Genomic DNA, 18,977 nt, shown 5'->3' with positions numbered 1-18,977 from the left:
CTCTGGTATAGTGTCTCTGGGGCAATGGTTGCAACAATGTTGCTTAGCAGGTAGGACATGCTACATCTCACTATTCATCTGAATGCGCTCACATCAAACATCCTGTATTGTTATTCTGTAATTACGCACGCAGTATTATTCTTTTTTTGCTGCGCCTCTGGTGATTCTTCGCCACCACGGTGTGCCTTAAAACTGTTTAATGCACACCTACTCGTTGATTATCCATTACTATCAAGCACATTTACCCGAAATCCGTCCTCTGCACCCATACCAACTAGTTAGGAGCAGTGGGCAGCCATAGTCCAGCACCAGCACCCGGGGGCCACAGCTTCAGCCACAATGGATGCTGCATGTCTTTATGGTGTGGAAGGAAATGGGAGACCCATGCAAACGCGGGGAGTACATGTAAACTCCACACAGGGGGGAAAAAAAATTTGGGGTATGAATGATGACAGAGAGCGCCATGATAAAACATCTAGTGGAATCTACTGAGGAATCAGGGTCTTCGGACTTGACTCTCAAGTTTAGCGGCATGGCCGCATTCAATTAATTTCCAATGTGGAGGAGCGTATGCAAGTACCTCGCGAGTACCTTGTGGGAATGAATTGAATGCAGCCGTGCTGCTAGACTTGGCTGGCCGCGGTCGGAACAAGCCATATTAATCACAGTAGAATCATATTAATTACTTTTTGAACCAACTTCCTGGCCTAGTGGCCTCATGGTGAAACTAAGATAGACTTAACTGGAATAGAGACACATTATGGTACAGTAGCCCAATAGAAAAATAAAGTACTAAATAAAGGCTCCAAAATGTCAGTTTGTTCATTGTCAGTGGAGCATCATTACTGTGACATTATAGCCTATAGTCTACTACAGAGCCTTGACTCTGTGCTTTGTTTTAGATTTGGGGGGGGGGTTGTCATCATGTTCAGATATATTGATTGATCATAACAACTTGTCGAAATCCATTCTATAGGGTGGATTTTTCGTATAAGTAACCCTTTGGGGCGCAAGTCCGCGTGTACATACAGTTCAAATTATTTTCTACAGTCGGAATACTTTGAAGGTGCCAGGTGCTCATTTCGCCTCGACTGATTATGACAAACGGTTTTTCCCAGCTTCATTATGACCGCAGGCCGGTAGGCAATCCCGCCCCATAAGCGTCATGGTGATTCAAATGACTACAGAGAGGCAGAGAGACGGAGAGCAGTGCGCGCGTCTGGGAGCGGAGGGTGAACATAAACAGCCTACTCTCTCTCTCTCACACACACACCGACACACACACTGACACACACACTGTCTGAGAGGCGAAGGCAGAGCGCACTGTTGTTTTACTGTATGCAAACAAATATAAGCATCTAAAGATGTGGACAGACGTGGGAAAGCTAATGTTGTTACATTTGTTACTGATGGAGCTGCAGCATGCCGCTAAAGGTAAGATGACACTTCTCTTTTACAAGTATAATAGGTGGTGTCACTGCCTGGTGTGGTGGGGAATGTTCATTATTGCATCGCGGCAAGCAAACGGAAGCATTATTGGCGAACGATTTTGATATTAGCCGTCTGGGGAATTAATGGCGACAGCATGCAAATGTGATTATTAACACAAAGCCCCGCAACGTATCCCCCCTATATAGTAAATACACAGGCTGCTACTTTGTCTTCTAGATAGTAGATCCTGCTGTGCTCTACCTCACTCACCTCCAAGCGATCAGTATTTGTAAAATGACAATACGCGGAAGGGAGGAAGCAACGGAGGTATATTTGCCAGCATGTCCACGATGAGTGGTCCATATGGAGAGAGAGAGAGAGAGGGGGAGAGAACCCACATTATGATGCATACACTGGCTATTGCGCATGGTTTCCTTACATCAGTTGCGGACGGCAGGTGCAATATAAGCCGATATAGGTTGCGATAGATGCCTGACTCCTAACAATTATATAAAACTCATTGCTATTATGCAAGTCATATTGTCAAGAATATAGTCGTAAATCGTGGGAATTTGGATGACTTAGAAATTATTTCATTTTCTCTCGCAGTTCTTCACATTATATTATCCCGCAAAAATGCGTTATATGATAACAAATGATAGACTGCGCTCACAGCAGTGCTGGCTTTCTGTTCCATAATTTTCTCAGAATTATAGGCTGCCGGTCCAGAACTTATTTGCTTTAGTAGTAATAGTAACGTCATTGAAATGCCCATCAAGCCCGTGTGAGTGACCGTTATTCACCGTTATGTTTCTCAACTCACAGGAACTCATACCGAGTCGGAGTGCGAGACGGGTCAGTTTCAGTGTAAGAACGGGCGCTGCGTCCCGACACTGTGGAGATGCGATGATGACGACGACTGCTCTGATAACAGCGACGAGGAGAACTGTCGTAAGTAGCTAACAACAACAACAACAACAACAACAACAACAAACAAACAACAACAAAAAACAATCAGCGAATGACGGGCATGATGATGTTTCAGTCTGGGCAAAATGTTCGCTCCACGTTGTTCTCCATCTCTGTTGGAGGCAGCGGGCCTATTGTTCATTGTATAGGCGAAGACTCCCTCAGAGAAAGTTGCACAAGTCATGCAACTTCACCATGATGTGAATGCCCTTGATATGGAGCAGACCAGGGTGCATTGTGTCTAGGAGGCTATGCTAAGAATAGGAGCACTGATCGGGGATAACCAAGTCACATGGCCCTAAGGATTTCGCATATTTCTCATTTTCTTAAGTCAGCATTTTGTGAGGGTGACCCGAGACGCACATGATTTGGTGGAGCTGGGTCTCATGCCTGGTGCCCTCTCTGTAAAACCTGCTGTTGATAAGGTCAGCTGTTTCACGTGTTGGGTGTTGAGTTAATGTGTGTGTAGCCTATACTTTTGGCTATAATTGTTGATTTAATTGTCAGCCAGTTGCCTCTTCATTAGCTTCATGGACACCAGCCCTTATCTAAACCAAGTATGTTTTACAAAGTACAACATGTAGCCTGCTGTTCAGCAGAGTGGACTTCGTGGATTCCTGCAGTGCTGCTGCTTCTTCTTCTAAGAGGAATTGTTTGCAAAATCCTGCAGAGTAATGCAGATTGTGTGTGTGTGTGTGTGTGTGTGTGTGTGTGTGTGCTACTTCTGCTGTAGCTTTTCTGTGACGTGCACACAGTTGCTCATCAAGGTTTAAGTAGACACTCTGCATGTGTACCGAATGGTATACATTCCTTGCTATGACAGCTTTACACGGTTGGGAATCAGTGGCGTGCACAGATGGGGCCGAAGGGGGGCTCGAGCCCCTGCCCTTTTTTCAAATATGAAGACTGAAATGTATACTACTATACCCTGCATGCACCCCCCCCCCCCTTGAGCCCCTGCCCCCCAAATCGTCTGTGCACGCCCCTTTTGGGAATCATCTGTGGATCACATGTAATTCATACCAACTTTTATTTTGTGAATTCCTCGCTGTAGTGTATTCCACTTTGCTGCAGCTGAATTGTCACTTCAGGTTGACCATAGTTTTCCTTGTGTTTTCTCACCGGTTGGGTTGCAAGTTCAACATTGTACTCATGGCCAACATTGTACTCATGGCCAATCAATTAGTGCAAGCCAATTAATTCAATACATCCCTCAGCAAATATATGGGAAAGACCAATATTATGTCACTCATTGCTTCTGTATCAATCTCCTTCACTTTAATTGCTTATAGGAATCTGAAGCGGCGGGCCAGCAATGATCACTTATGATTCTGTCACGGTACTAATTGCTTGAATGCTTAGGCTGTATTAGTGGCCAATTGATTCAGCCCTTGTCATGGGACTGAACCCGCCTTGGTCTCTGCGTTACTTTGTGCTGTAGAGGCAGCACCCAGATATCCGTGCAGCGCACGCTGTGGCATCTACAAGCGTGTCTCATTGACTCTGAGACTGATTGGAATTATTGGACATTTAGTGGCGAGTCTTGATGGGAGCGCAATTCGTTTTTAATGAGCTGTTCTCATCCGGGCTGCGGTCGCTGATCTATAGATGTAGGCTTTTGTCCTTATTGGACGGGATCTGCTCAGTGTTTAGTATCCCTCGCAGTGTCTCGTAGCTCACCGCATGTCAGTCAGCCTCATGTGAACCTGCTGCATGACTGATGCATTGAACCGCTGGCTTGAATTGTCTGCTGGAGTTGAGCTCAGAAGGAAATGTAACTCAGCAGTGATCTTGGATGTTCGCGTCGTGATGTTCAACATGTCTGCCTTTTCTCCGACCACTTTGGGAAGCGTTCAAGCGGGTTTAGCGAATGCATCATTAATTCATTATATGAAAAACGTACAAGGTACTGTCAGCTGTGGGCTCTATCCGGTGGTGGCTGGTGGATCATTCGCCAAGCAATGAAGTTCGGACTGGAAGATAAATCTGGCCCTGGTATTTTATGCCTTGACAGGATTGACAGTTGGCATGAATCCACTGAAAAACAACTTATCTCTATCCTGCCTCTCATAGCAGTCACACTTTCAAGGTTTAAATTATATAATAATAAAATTGCTTTGTCAATACAGCATTCACCCCTCGGAGATAATACAATAGATTTCCAATAGCCTAGATGTCACAGCCACATCTATGACCCATGAATCAAATGCATAACATTTGATAGTAACTTAATTTGTCGTCAAAAGCATGACAAAGATGCCTTTGTGGTATACAGCTGGAGACACCTAGAAACGTACTTATGAGTTGCGTAAAGCAATCAACGAAGGAAGCATAGGCTGAGCAACAGAGAAAATGGCACCCCAGCAACAGGCGCACTAATATGGAGTCATTAAACAATTTCATCAATAAATGGCCATGTAATAGAGAAGTCTATAGAAGAAGCACACTTGCATATTATTCTTTATTTATCAAGATGAATAGGTCACCCCAACAGCAGGTGCACTTACAGAACAATCCTGAAGGCCGACACTTTACAAAAATGCACTGACCATATCGCAGTGAATGCAGGCTATGAAAAAAGATGTACTATCAACGACATCATGGCAGGTGAAAAAATAGCCAAGTTTACAGGTAGTCAAGTTGATCTCTATTTCTCTCACAATCACACACACACCTGCCGCCACCAGTCCAAGGCATACAAAATAAAAACCTTTTCTCTTCGTTCAAACGGTCCTGGCATACTCTGTCAAAATTCCACTTGCAGCCTAGCACCCCAGCACCCCCTATGGATCGGCTGCTGCCGGCTCTATTTCTCTTTGTCTTAGATGAGGTTATGTTTGCCCCTTGGAAAACGTATTTTTTATAGCATAGTAGCAAGTATAACCTCTCTCTCTTTCCCTCACACTCTTTCTCTTCCCCCCGCCCCCCCCCTCTCTCTCTTTCTCCTGCTTGCTCTCCCTTTCTTTCTTGCTCACTCTCTTGATTGCTGTAATATTTCTCTCCTTACTACTCTGTCCTCTTGGTCCTGCATTCTCTATTTCAACCAGCCTCTTGCTCTCTCTCTTATTTTTTTCCTCCTCGCTTTCTTGGTTCTTCTCGCAATCTGTAGTCTTGCCTGTTTTCATTCTCTCTCTCTCTCTCTCTCTCTCTCCCTCTCTCTCTCTTTCTCCCTCCTTCCCTCTCCCTTATTCCCTTGCTCCCAGAGCCACTTGAGGCTTTAGCCTGTGTATTTCGAGTCCCTTTTTGTAAATCTCACAGGGGCTCCTATATTCACCCACCAAGGGCCCTTTCTAGAAAGCCCCCGCGGACACCTTGGCATAGCGGGCACCCTGGCAGTACGAGCGAGTGCCAAGGAGGCTGTGCTCGCTCGTCCTACGCCCACAAAGGGCGTCAGCTGACAGGTTGGTTGGCAATAAATCCAACGGCGCGACTCCGGTGGCTGTAGCGATGCCCGCTGGCTGGCGCCGTGCCAGTCTCCTTCCTCCGGCAGATGCCAGAGCTTCCACAGTGCACCCCCTGCGCACACACACACATACACACACACACACACTCCCCCACATTGTCAGCAAAGCACAACAGAGAGAGGAGGAAGAGGAAGAAGACGTGGCTGGGTGGAAAAGAAAGGATGGAGCAAAATGATGGGGTTTGAACAGAAGAAGAAGCTTACTATAAAGACACACACTGTGTGTTTGACATTTGATTGACAAAAAAAATTGCGGGAAAAAAACAAAACAGACACGACCAGCTAGCATACATTTTCGGGCCTGAACCCAACAGTACCCGATGGGCTTTTTCAGGATGGGCTTTTTTGCACAGATATGATACCGCTATTGGACACCAGGCTTGGTTGGGTGAAAGGGTACTTGGTTGGGTGAAAGGGTACTTGGTTGGGTGAAAGGGTACTTGGTTGGGTGAAAGGGTACTTGGTTGGGTGAAAGGGTACTTGGTTGGGTGAAAGGGTACTTGGTTGGGTGAAAGGGTACTTGGTTGGGTGAAAGGGTACCTGGTTGGGTGAAAGGGTACTTGGTAGGGTGAAAGGGTACTTGGTAGGGTGAAAGGGTACTTGGTTGGGTGAAAGGGTACTTGGTTGGGTGAAAGGGTACTTGGTTGGGTGAAAGGGTACTTGGTAGGGTGAAAGGGTACTTGGTTGGGTGAAAGGGTACTTGGTTGGGTGAAAGGGTACTTGGTTGGGTGAAAGGGTACTTGGTTGGGTGAAAGGGTACTTGGTAGGGTGAAAGGGTACTTGGTTGGGTGAAAGGGTACTTGGTAGGGTGAAAGGGTACTTCAGCCGACACAGAGTTTAGTACTCTCGTATTGGTAGTGAAAAAGTGGTGTCGGTACTGCGCTAAATACAGCACAGCACACATCAACAAATACACACACACATAGACGTTCTGTGCCAGATCAGTGACTCCTACTTTGTTTCTTGACTCTCCTCATACTTTCACTCACACACACATCCCTTCCCAACCAACCGTGCCTCAGCATGTGTACACACACACACACACACACACACACACATACACATACTATATCTCCCACAGCCAGGTCTGTGAGGCTACTTTCCCCCACTGTTGGGGATCATATCACACACACACACACACACACGCATGCACGCCTAATGTACCACCAGGGATGGACCTGTAGCTTCCACCCATGCAGCAGCTGTATTGGAATAAGTCTTGGATGGTCTTTTGTGCCTAGTTGTCGCTCCTCTTCTCCTCCTCCACCTCCTTCTCTCTTCCCTCTCCTAGTTCATTCATAACCTGCCTCGGGGAGATTTGCTCCTGTTGCCCCGGGAGACGTGTGTGTGTGTGACATACAGAGAACACAGTATAGATACACTATAATATATCACGCACACACACAGTATTACACACACACACACACCCTCTGCATCACTATACTGTATATGGTATACTTTTCTGTAAATACTGTAAAAACCCTTCTGCTCATTGCAGAAATCACTCGTATGTTTTGCTTTTATGAAATTACCTCTAGAATCATGATCATGTTTTTATCAACAGGGCTTAGTTTCACAGACGTCACAGTCCTTTTTGTACATCACTGTGAAAGTAGTTGTGGATTTTGCACATACTGGTAGGAAAAGCGACGTAACTGTCATACTTATATGCCACTTTGAGGGAGAAAGGGGGAGAAAGGGACAGACAGACAGAGGGAGGGATGGAGAGGGAGGGAGATAATGAGATGGAGCAGGTTTGAGAAGCAGCGCGTCTCTACAGTCTCAGACCAGCTTCCTATAGAGAAGACATCACAACACATTTCACGCCCCCACTCTCTCTGTGTGTGAGAGAGGGATGGAGAGAGAAAAAAAGAGGGCGAGAGAGTGTGTGTGAGAGGTCATTGTAACGCACTATAATGAGGGCCTGCAGGAGCCTTACTCTTACCAAGCTCAGCACTGATATGGTTCATGAAAGAAAGAAAAACCTTATGGTGACAGTCGCATGCTGACACTCTCTCACACACACACACATACGCACACATATGCATTGCACACGCACACTCTGTTGGAGCTGCTTAGTGGCTGTACACATGAGCTCAACACACACAAATACATATTTTTCAGTGGCTAGCAGATCCCGGGTGAGATTTTTATTGGGATCTTGGGGTCGTGGGGTCCGCTGGCTTAATCAATTACACACACACACACACACACACACACAGTCAATCAGTTGCTCTTGGCCCGCTAGGAGCCTGTGTGGCACCACTCACATAGATTAAAATAGGAAACAGTCACACTAGAGAACTGCTGCTGTACACACACACACACACACACACTCAGAGACACACACACTCGGAGACAGACACACACAGCCCCCTGCCTGTTCAGGGTCAATGCTAACATGAGTCCTCTTTGTATCTTGCCATGTAAACATATGGCTGCTACAAGTAGTGTGTGTGTGTGTCTTACTGACTGGTTATGTTTGAAAGGTGTTTGAAAGGCAGGTGTTGCACTATGTGACTAAGAATGAGCACACACACACACACACAGAGATGCTCTAATCTCTTCTCCCCTTTCAGAACCTCGGTTAACAGGAAGGACAACACTAGGGGTGTAACGGATCCTAGTCGATCCGTGATCCATACGGGTGTGTTGGGCTGCTTGTGGTGATCATGTGATCATGATGATATGAGAATCACTATTATCTTGTAAGACTTGTATAATTATCATCATTGTTTCAGGTCCAGACCGTCCAGGTAATTTGCTTAGATCTGCCGTTAAAGAAATAGCCTAAATCTCTAGTGGGACAGGCGGTGGAGAGAGGCATGTGGATGCCGAGTCAAACCCTCTGAGGTTCACTTACCCTTGTTTCCCTCACTCCCATGTCATCATTGCACTGTAGCACAGTGAGCAGCATGGAGCTCGCTGCAAAGCGACATAACTGATCTACACTTTGGATTTAAGTCAAATTGTAATGGTAATTGTTTGGCACTAATCGTGATTGCAAGATTTCATAATCACAGCCGGCCTGTCTTAGAGTGTGTGTGTGTGTGTGTGTGTGTGTGGCATCCTACCAGGTGTGGTCGTATAGTAAAGTAGATCTCACTGGGAGTGTGTTTTTCTGTGCCTGGGGAGCTAGCTAGCTACTATAACCACGCTCATCACACTCGGTTATCTATTCATTGATTAGCTTTGTTGAGCTACAAGAATGTCAAAGGGAGATCCATTATAACTTCGTTTGTGGGTATTTATTCCTCCATACCGATACCCAATTATAATTATGGCCAGGGTAATGATATCCTTAACGTCACCTGGATACTTAAAACAACACTCACATTTACATGTATTAATTGCTACACTACTGCACCCATAAACTATCTTTCTCTCTCTCTCTCTCTCTCTCTCTCTCTCTCAGTTGCTCTGTGTTTATCTCTCTTTTTCCTCTCTGTCTCCCTCTCTTTGTGTTTATCTCTGTCTCTCTATGTCTGTCTCTCTCTGTCCATGTACCTTGGGAGTTGGCTAGTTGCTGTGACATTCCACGTATGTGTGTTTCTCTATGTGCCTAGGAAGTGTGCTGCTCACTGTGTGTGTGCCGTGCTTGCGTGTGTGTGTGTGTGTGCGTGCCTGTGGAGTTACAGTAGCTGGCAGGCAGCTGTGCTGTGTGTACATGCGAGGGAGAGCAGTGTACCGGTGGCTGCTGCGCTACTCTCATCTCACTCTGTACAACTCTGTTTAAATGCCTGTGGGTCTAGTTCCATGTTTGAGTCCAGGAGAGAAGGAGAGAGAGAGAGTGTGTGTTTGTGTCTGTGTACCTGACATTGTACAATTGAATTGTAAAAAGAAGACATTTTATATAAATTCGAAATACAGTGGCATCAAAAGGTAAATGTAGACACCCAATAAATGTATACTTGAACCCTTCCGACAAAGAGCCATATAATTGTATTTAAATTCAATAGCCTGTGTAGCAGTTTGAATTTGTAAAGTCGATGCGAGTGAATGTGACACATCGCCTGACACAGCCTCTACTGTTAATTGTAGCTATGAATGAACACAACATTCCAACACAGAGTTATGTCTCTCCGTCTCCGAGGTATTCATTGGTAAATATTATGTTTTGCACAGAAAATATGCTAATGAAGCAGGCTTCCCTGATCTCTGGGTTTGGAAGTGAGACCCTGTGTGTGGGGGGGGGGGGGGGGTCCTGATTTGAAAACGAGGACTCTGGGGAAAAATAAATCCTAAAATAACTGCAATAATATCTGATTCTCATTATACAATTACTGTAACCCCCCCCTTCTTTGGTCTTCATCGTGTTTTCATCCACTGTGATTTCTAATGTACACAATGACTGCAGCGTTAACATGTGATTTTTAATCATCACATGGGGCAGCCTGATATCCCTGGAGGGAACGGCACATTGTCTATATTTTGGGGATCACTGCGGTGAGGTGTAAGGGATACGTCTCTTCATGGCGCAGGACGGCTGAGAGGTGTCATGATGTCGTTGTAAAGAGGTAACCGTGGATGGCCACGCTGAAGCTGATAGGTGCTGAGTGGTGGGTGTTGGAAGGTGTAGCCGCGGTGCCGGGGTAATTTTAGCTGAGGTCGGTGTTAGCCTGAGGCGCTTACTCACACGATATGCTCTTTCTCTCTCACTCTCACTCTCACTCACCCACGCACACACACATTCTCTCACTCACTCACTCACTCACCCGCGGCGCGCACACACACATTATCTCATTCTCTATCTCACTCACTCACTCACTCACTCACCCACTCACTCACTCACTCACCCACACACACACACACATTCTCTCTCTTTCTCTCTCTCTCACACACACACATATACGTAACATGCACTTGTTCTCGTTCCCTCTATATGTCTCCTCTCCTCCCCCCTCTCTCTCTGCTCCCATCCCCCTCTCTCCTCCTTTGGGATTTGGGGCTGTTAGAATAATGCCCTTGCATTGACCAGCGGGGTGCAAAATACAAGGATCTTATGAGATGGCTGCAGACACTGTGTGTGTGTGTTGGAGGCTGAGAAGTGGTGTGTGTGTGTGTTGCTGGCTGGGAGGTTGTGTGGTGTGTGTGTGTGTGTGTGTGTTGGGGTCTGGGAGGTTGTGTGTTGGGGTCTGGGAGCTGAGAGATTGTGTGCGTGTGTGTGTTGGGGGGCAGGGTGGTTGTGTGTGTGTGCACATGAGATAGATTGCACTGTCCATCTGTGTAGTTATAATCCAATTAGTGCCTATCTCAGTTGGTGAGAATCTTATTCCGTGAGAAACAAGACTGTGCTTCTTGCCGAGAGAGAGAGATAGAGAGAGAACACTCTATCGCCATAATGTTTCACCTTCACAAGTACAGTAGGGGCAATGGAAAAACAGATGTGCCACCTTTCTTTATTTTTTCTTTCATCTTTCTTTTAGTCTCTTTCTCTAATTTTCCTTTTCTTGATTTCTCCATCTTTTTCTCTCTTTTCTCCCTCACTTTCTCTCCTCAGCCCCACTGCTTCCTACAGAATGACGTCCTGTTATCTACTCACTCCTTCATTCTTCCTTCGTAGTCTTTCTCTCTGCTTGGTAATGCCATCGGTGGGCTCTGCCACGCCCCAAACAGCAGAACACCAGTTTCATCTGCTTTAAATCACTTGAAATGTGTTATTTCCATGGCCTAGGAAAATTCAATCGATATTTGTGAACATGAGCTACTCTCTCTCCCAAAGAAACCAGAGAAGTAAGAATAAAACTTGTGACGTCATCGGGTATAATGCCTGGAGCTGCTCCATTGACAATGAATGGGAGACTGATTTTGTGCACCCAGAGAATCATTGTTTGTATACTAAAATTAGCTTTATTCCATGCTAGTGTTTTCACTTCTTCTGCGACAGACCCTGGGTGCTCTCACTTTCACCTTTACCATCTTACCCAATTCATTGTCTATGGCAGAGTTTTGAGGTCGCGACCCCCGAGATAACAGTGTCGGAGAGCCACGACCCCCACTATTATAGGGGTGGTATAAAAAAAATGTACGTAAAAAAAAGATTACTTACTATATTATTTTTATATTATGTATGGTTGAAAACATGCAAATGTTCAAACACACACACGCATTATAAGCATTGGAGGCTTTTAACCAGGGCTGGACTGGGAAAATCATTTATTCAGGCCAGGAAATATAGCCCCAGTCAGGCCACTTTTTAAGCAGGGAGTCTGGGGGTGCCCCACCAGGAAGTTTTTGTTACAAAGACTTAATTTCCTGCATTCTGGTGCAGGAATTTTTGAATTTGTACCCTTTAAATGCCAGTGTTTGTGATGGCATCACAAATTATTGTTAAAAAAAACAGGCTAGCATAATATTATGTCAATGATTAGCAACAACACTGATTTTGATGGATCTTTTAGTTTTTTGTAATGTCTGTCAGATTGAAAGAAATACTCACGCTCTTACCATAAGGGACATTGTCCTCTTCAAAAACGCCATAAAATATTATACCGGTATGTTGAAATAATTTATAATTTACCACTTTTTCTTTCTTAAATCTTTTATTCAACTTCAGCCCTGATCATAACCACCACATATTCAATTCATTTTATAATTCTAACCCTTTAAATGCCAGTGTGTGTGATGGCATCACAAATTATTGTTAAAAAAAATAAAAATAAAAACACGAAGTGAAATATTTGCAATATATCAAATGCAAAGTAGATTTGTCTGGGGGGGATTATTACAGTCTAGCATGTGTCAATGATTAGCAACAACACTGATTTTGATGGATTCTTTGTTTTTTCTTTGTGTGAGACGGAGAGAGATAGTTCTCCAACTTGTATGAGTTTAGACTGCGTTACCCTCTGTTGCAGTGATCTCCTGGTTGTTCCCCACCTAGGTTATCTAACTATCATGCCGCTGCAACTAGAAAGACTGGCCTGGCCTGCTTCTAAATTCAGTGGCCTGACTGCATGAAAAAAAAATCGTTATGTTTTTTTTTTATGAAATGTATACATTCTGGAAATCATCTCGTGACCCCCACTTTGGGAACCACTGGTCTATGGAGCAGCTTCAGACTATATACTTGATGACATTACACGTTTTACAGCACCATCCAAGTGTCCTCTGCACACTGGATCTGTCCCAGAAGGTCTACTTTCACCCTTCTTTTTTTATGCACTTTTTCTCCTTTTCCAATTTTTCTCCCATCCCAATTCCGTTTTGCCAATTCTCCCCACCCCTGTCTTGAACGTTCCTCGCATGTGCCCCCCACTGGCCGGTTGTAGGGAGGATAGAAGCCTTGCATCACGTGTCCCCTCCGATACACGAGGAGGCAGCCTGTCGCATCTTTTCACCTGCCAGCACGGACTCTCATTGGCGAGGTGTAACGTGTGGGAGGCTCACACTACCCCCGCTATTTCCTGTCTCTGTTGTGCAGGCGTCCCCCAACCGACCTGTAGGAGTCGCTGTCCACAACGTCCAAATTACCACCCATCGACTTCCACCCACTAACTCTGCCAATTGAGTTAGTATGACGACTGGCCCAAGCCGGAGGCAACGCCGACAGCCGGAGTCGAACCCGGTGTCTCTTGCGTTGGTGACGAGCGCAATGTCCGCTGCGCCACCCAGCCGCCCAAACTTTCACCCTTCTGAGCATAAAAACACACCTTAACCCCAACCATAAGAGTTAAGCGAACCTTAAAACTAACGTGAGCGAGAGAGAGACTCTCAAAGCACAACACAAACACTTTTATGACAACTTTCCGACCCAAACTTTTTGACACGTGCCACTCAGAGCGCCGTGGTATCTCTGTCAGCAGCGTGGTTACAGGTATTAACCACCATGTTTAATTCATCAGCCTTTCTACAACGCCGCGCCTCCCCTATCCCTCTCTTCCTCTTCTGCTCTCTCTCTCTCTCTCTTTGCATACAGAGCGCAGGGTGAAAAACAGGATTACAGGAAATGTAAATAAAGTGAAAATGGAGGCACATGAAGATATTTGGTTAATCTGTCGCCGGGGATTAACGCCATGATACGCTGTCAGACACACCGAGGGGATCAAATACATGACGCACGCACGCATACACACACAGGAACGCAGGTACACACACTCACACATACAGTAAAATGACGAGGGCTCAAACACACATGCAGACTATGACACACAGACATACAAGCTGTGTATAATGTTGAGAACCGAACGGGTGTGTGTGTGTACACAGAACGTCACACAAGTGCTCACAAGCACACCCACTCGCATGCACAAGAGCAAAAGTACACAGACACATCCGGGCACGTATTCACATTCACACACACAATGATGCTCGATGCACACAGACATGCACACAAAGGGATGTTCGCATAAACACACACACGCAGGGAGAGGAAAGAGGATTTCAGTTCGTCAGGGTTTGACTTTGAACAACAAGTGACTTTGTGGCAGAGCGGAGTGGAGCAGGGGTGTGAGAGAGAGAGAGAGAGAGAGAGAGATAGCTCATAATGGCCCTGAGTTGCTACTGTAGCGAAGTACTGTAGCTTCCAAACTATTTTCGAATTGGTTTCTAACTGGTAGGTCTACTGAATATAAAGATGTTCTGTCATGGATCCGCGCAAAGGAATGGATTTTTACCGTTGTCCACAATATACTGTATATGTTAAGTTAATAAAAATATATTTTCTTTAGCAGCAGTATTATGGTAGTGATAGGCTGGGGCTGGTATGGTAACGACAAGCTGGCCGGGGCTGGTATGGTAGCAGGGGGCGAAATTTAAGCCCGCCGCCCGCCATTGGCGCTCAGTTTTTACGTTTGGCGCTTGCCACTGAGAGGTCTGCCCGCCGTGTGGCGTGTAGTTCATAACGATACTCTTATTTTGAAAATCTGTGCGGGTCTCGTTTCCGCTCCAAACGCAGTTCCAGTCATAATATCGATGGCTCCGGCAGTTAGCAACATTCGGTTCGTATGATACTCTTATTTTGAAACAAACCGTGGCAACGAGTCATATCCGCCCAGCCCTGCAGCGGGATACTATTGGCTTCTGCTCGTATCAACGGAGGCAGTCTGCTCTAGTCTAGTTTCAAGTTTCAAGTTTCTTTAATAGTTGTCATACAGAAGTACAGAATACTTTTGTACAAAATGCTTCTTACTGTTGCGCTCCAGAGACTGTGCATGACAAGATAAGTATGAAATAAAAACATAGTAAAAATTAGAAGTAAAAAAAGAGGTCACAGTGTTCAGTTTAGACATATGTACAATGTTCGTAGACGTAGTTACCATACAATATACAATACTGTGCAGTGTACTAATATACAATACTATATAGTGCAAGGCATAAATGGACGAGGTGCAGTTTAGGTACAATTCACAGTAGGTGTACGAGTTGTAGTGCAAATCCTTTATCAATAAATATAAAGTGTAAGTGTGTTTGTGTGATCTAAAGTGTGGAGAGTGGGTGCTGCAGTGTGTTGTTTGTTTGAGTGAGTGTGTGCGTGTGGGTGTGTGTGCTGTGTGCATTTGATGGTTGTTGCATAGTGATTATTGTTCGTTTAGCGATTATTGTTCGTTTAGCAGCCTGATGGCCTGGGGATAGAAGCTCCTTCTGAGTCTTTCTGTGCTCGCCATAAGACTCCGGTCTAGAGCGGACCTCCATGAGCTACCGTTACTGTTTAAACAATGACCCAGTCAACTATTCACTTTTAGTTTAATACATGACGAGGCATTGTCTAATGGTATCTAGCTGGCTAGCTACTGATAGCTGCTGATATCAACAAATGCTCCAGCAATAGTCGACTCGAGTGCATAATACCTCCGTTCCCTCGTTAGCTAGCTCACGTTAGATCTATATGTCCCAGTAAACTAAATTGTCTTAACGTTATCTAGCGGGCTAGCAGTAGCTACAGATAGCTCCTGATATCAATGTCTTATAACATTGATTCAATGCGTATTCTAGCTGAGGGCTTGATGAATGTGATTTGACCAAAGAACCGTAACATTATACCAATAGGGTCCAGCTGCAGCGCCGGAGAATCCTTGCATGCTGAATGTAGAGTATTAGTATAGGGTCTAGCTGCATCGCCGGAGAATCCTTGCTGGAGCTGGAGGCTACTCAAGTATACACACAGACAGTGGAGCTGTTTTGACTTATTGCGTGGTAGCGATGTCTCGCAGATAATGCAACTACAAGTATGATTATAATATATATTTTATTTAAAAAAAAATGTGTATATAAAATATATATATATATATTTTTGTAATCAAAAAAAATTTGGCAGGTAAGAAATATGCTTGGCGGGTAGATTCTTCCCATCTACCCGCCACTGGCCGGTGAGTCAAAAAGTTAATTTCGCTCCCTGTATGGTAGTGACAGGCTGGGGCTGGTATGGTAGTGACAGGCTGGGGCTGGTATGGTAGTGACAGGCTGGGGCTGGTATGGTAGCGACAGGCTGGGGCTGGTATGGTAGCGACAGGCTGGGGCTGGTATGGTAGCGACAGGCTGGGGCTGGTATGGTAGTGACAGGCTGGGGCTGGTATGGTAGTGACAGGCTGGGGCTGGTATGGTAGTGACAGGCTGGGGCTGGTATGGTAGTGACAGGCTGGGGCTGGTATGGTACAGGCTGGGGCTGGTATGGTAGCGACAGGCTGGGGCTGGTATGGTAGCGACAGGCTGGGGCTGGTATGGTAGTGACAGGCTGGGGCTGGTATGGTAGTGACAGGCTGGGGCTGGTATGGTAGTGACAGGCTGGGGCTGGTATGGTAGTGACAGGCTGGGGCTGGTATGGTAGTGACAGGCTGGGGCTGGTATGGTAGTGACAGGCTGGGGCTGGTATGGTAGTGACAGGCTGGGGCTGGTATGGTAGTGACAGGCTGGGGCTGGTATGGTAGTGACAGGCTGGGGCTGGTATGGTAGTGACAGGCTGGGGCTGGTATGGTAGATATACACAGACACATGACCATGCAGGGTCAGTGACAGTGCAGCATCACTGGAGCAGTTTTGCATCTCAATGCCTGGGCACCATCTCACTCACTCACTCACTCACTCACTCACTCACTCACTCACTCACTCACTCACTCACTCACTCACTCACTCACTCACTCACTCACTCACTCACTCTCACTCTCTCTCCTCTGAATGGAGTTGTTTGTGTAGATTACAGAGACTCTACCTGTATCTCTGTGGTACACTCTCCCGGGCTCCTAAGCCTGAAAACGCTGGTCTTGTACCTTGAGTGGATTTCTCTTGTCACCAGCTTGCCGTTCCCCACGTCTCTTTGATGATACGACAGCGAATGCCGGCTGTATATACTGGTTATCACACACACACACACACACACACACACACACACACACACACACACAGGTACACATACACACACACAGATGTATTATATTAACATTGTTAATATAACACCCTCGCACACTCCTTTTATCATTCCTACCTGGTGCTCAACACAGAGAGGGGCTGGTAGGTGAGGGAGGAGGAGAGGAGAGGATCAACATGTTGAGATTGACAGGACATATTTACCTCTGGCAAAGCTGTATGGGGGAAACGAGCTGCTACTGTTAAATATAATATTTAATTCAGTTCCAAAGGGAGACTTCTGGCAGAATTCAGAGAGAGAGAAAGAGGGAGCAAAACATGGCGATGTGATTTATGATAAGATTAGATAAGATATTCCTTTATTTATCCCCTTAGGGGGGATTTATCCCCCCCTCTCCTCCCTCTGCTTCTCTTCTCTCCTCTCCGCCTCTTTACTAATTTCCTCTAATCTCACTTCCTCCTCATCTCCTCTTCCCTCTTCTCATCTCCTCGCATCTCCCCTCTCTGTTCTGGGATCTGTTTTCAGTGTGTTTATCCTTTCAGGAACTCTCCCTTCTCTCTCCTCTCCTCCTCCTAATCCTCCTATCCCCCTCTTCTCTGTGTGTCAGTGGTCTCAGTGCTTGAGTGTTTGGCAGCAGGGTGACACCTTCTGAATGGGTCCCGAGAGGCCCCATCACACACACGCACACACACATTCTCATTTTGTGTGTGTGTTATCTGTGTCCTGTGAGACGTACCTCCAACTAATGTCTTCTACACAAAAGACAATTTTCAAATACAAAATAACACGTACAGTACAAGGTTAATAACGTATGTCTTTTAAACACTGTATTTACGTACAGCATGTGTGTGTGCCCTGCTCCAGCCCTGCTGTTGTTCTAGTCAGTTTGTTTTGACAGAACGCTGTCTTAGAGCAGCATTAAGATCTTATGAGAGGCGGTTTGAGAGGTTAGCCCAGTCAGTGACATTTACAAGATTAGCTTGGCTCTGGGTCTGGAGGTAAAACAGAGGGCTGCAACTAATGACTAATTTGGTAGTCGACTAATCTGCCGATTATTTTTTCGATTAGTCGACTAATCGAAAACCAATATAAACAACAAAAAAAAAAAAAAAAAAAAAATTTTTTTTTTTTTTTATTACCTATCTTTGTGAAAGTGGCTTCTCAGCTCTGGTCCAGCTGAAGACAGAGCAGAGGAACAGATTGGACATTGAGCATGACCTCAGAGTTGATTGTCTACCATCACCCCAGACTTTGAGACTCTTGTCAGGACCAAACAACAACATCATAACATGATGATCCCATAGCAAATTAAAATAATGACTCATGAAACATTTGAATTTGGATCTTTAAGCCACTTTAAATGAAAATGTATTTGAAGAACAATACAGCAATCACTCATAACAAGATAAATAAATTAAATAATACAAATTAAAGTGGAAGTGTACTTTAAATAACTTTTGTTTGCTGTGTGTGAGAGGAGTCCGTGTGTGTGTGTATGTGTGTGTCTTACTCTGATCGCTGTGTGAGTGAGAGGAGTGTGTGTACTGTGTAATTTGTGTGTGTGTCTTACTCTGATCGCTGTGTGAGTGAGAGGTGTGTACTGTGTAATTTGTGTGTGTGTCTTACTCTGATCGCTGTGTGTGAGTGAGAGGAGTGTGAATGTGTGTGTGTGTCTTACTCTGATCGCTGTGTGTGAGAGAGAGGAGTGTGAATGTGTGTGTCTTACTCTGATCGCTGTGTGTGAGTGAGAGGAGTGTGTATGTGTGTGTGTCTTACTCTGATCGCTGTGTGTGAGTGAGAGGAGTGTGTATG

General features: G+C 45.4%; 1 protein-coding gene across 1 annotated transcript in view; it reads left to right on the top strand.

Moving 5' to 3' along the window:
* Positions 1-1,364: 1,364 nt before the first annotated feature.
* lrp8 (low density lipoprotein receptor-related protein 8, apolipoprotein e receptor) overlaps positions 1,365-18,977 on the top strand; it is a gene marked incomplete at both ends in the record, with an annotated part of 393,308 nt that continues 375,695 nt past the window's right edge. Inside the window, 2 exon segments of the mRNA XM_084311233.1 lie at positions 1,365-1,434; positions 2,257-2,382. Coding sequence (XP_084167359.1) covers positions 1,365-1,434; positions 2,257-2,382 — 196 coding nt within the window.

Source organism: Notolepis coatsorum, assembly GCF_963971535.1.
Source record: "Notolepis coatsorum genome assembly, chromosome: 3".
In the NCBI taxonomy this organism is placed as follows: Eukaryota; Metazoa; Chordata; class Actinopteri; order Aulopiformes; family Paralepididae; genus Notolepis; species Notolepis coatsorum.
This window is presented reverse-complemented; position numbering and strand designations above follow the sequence as displayed.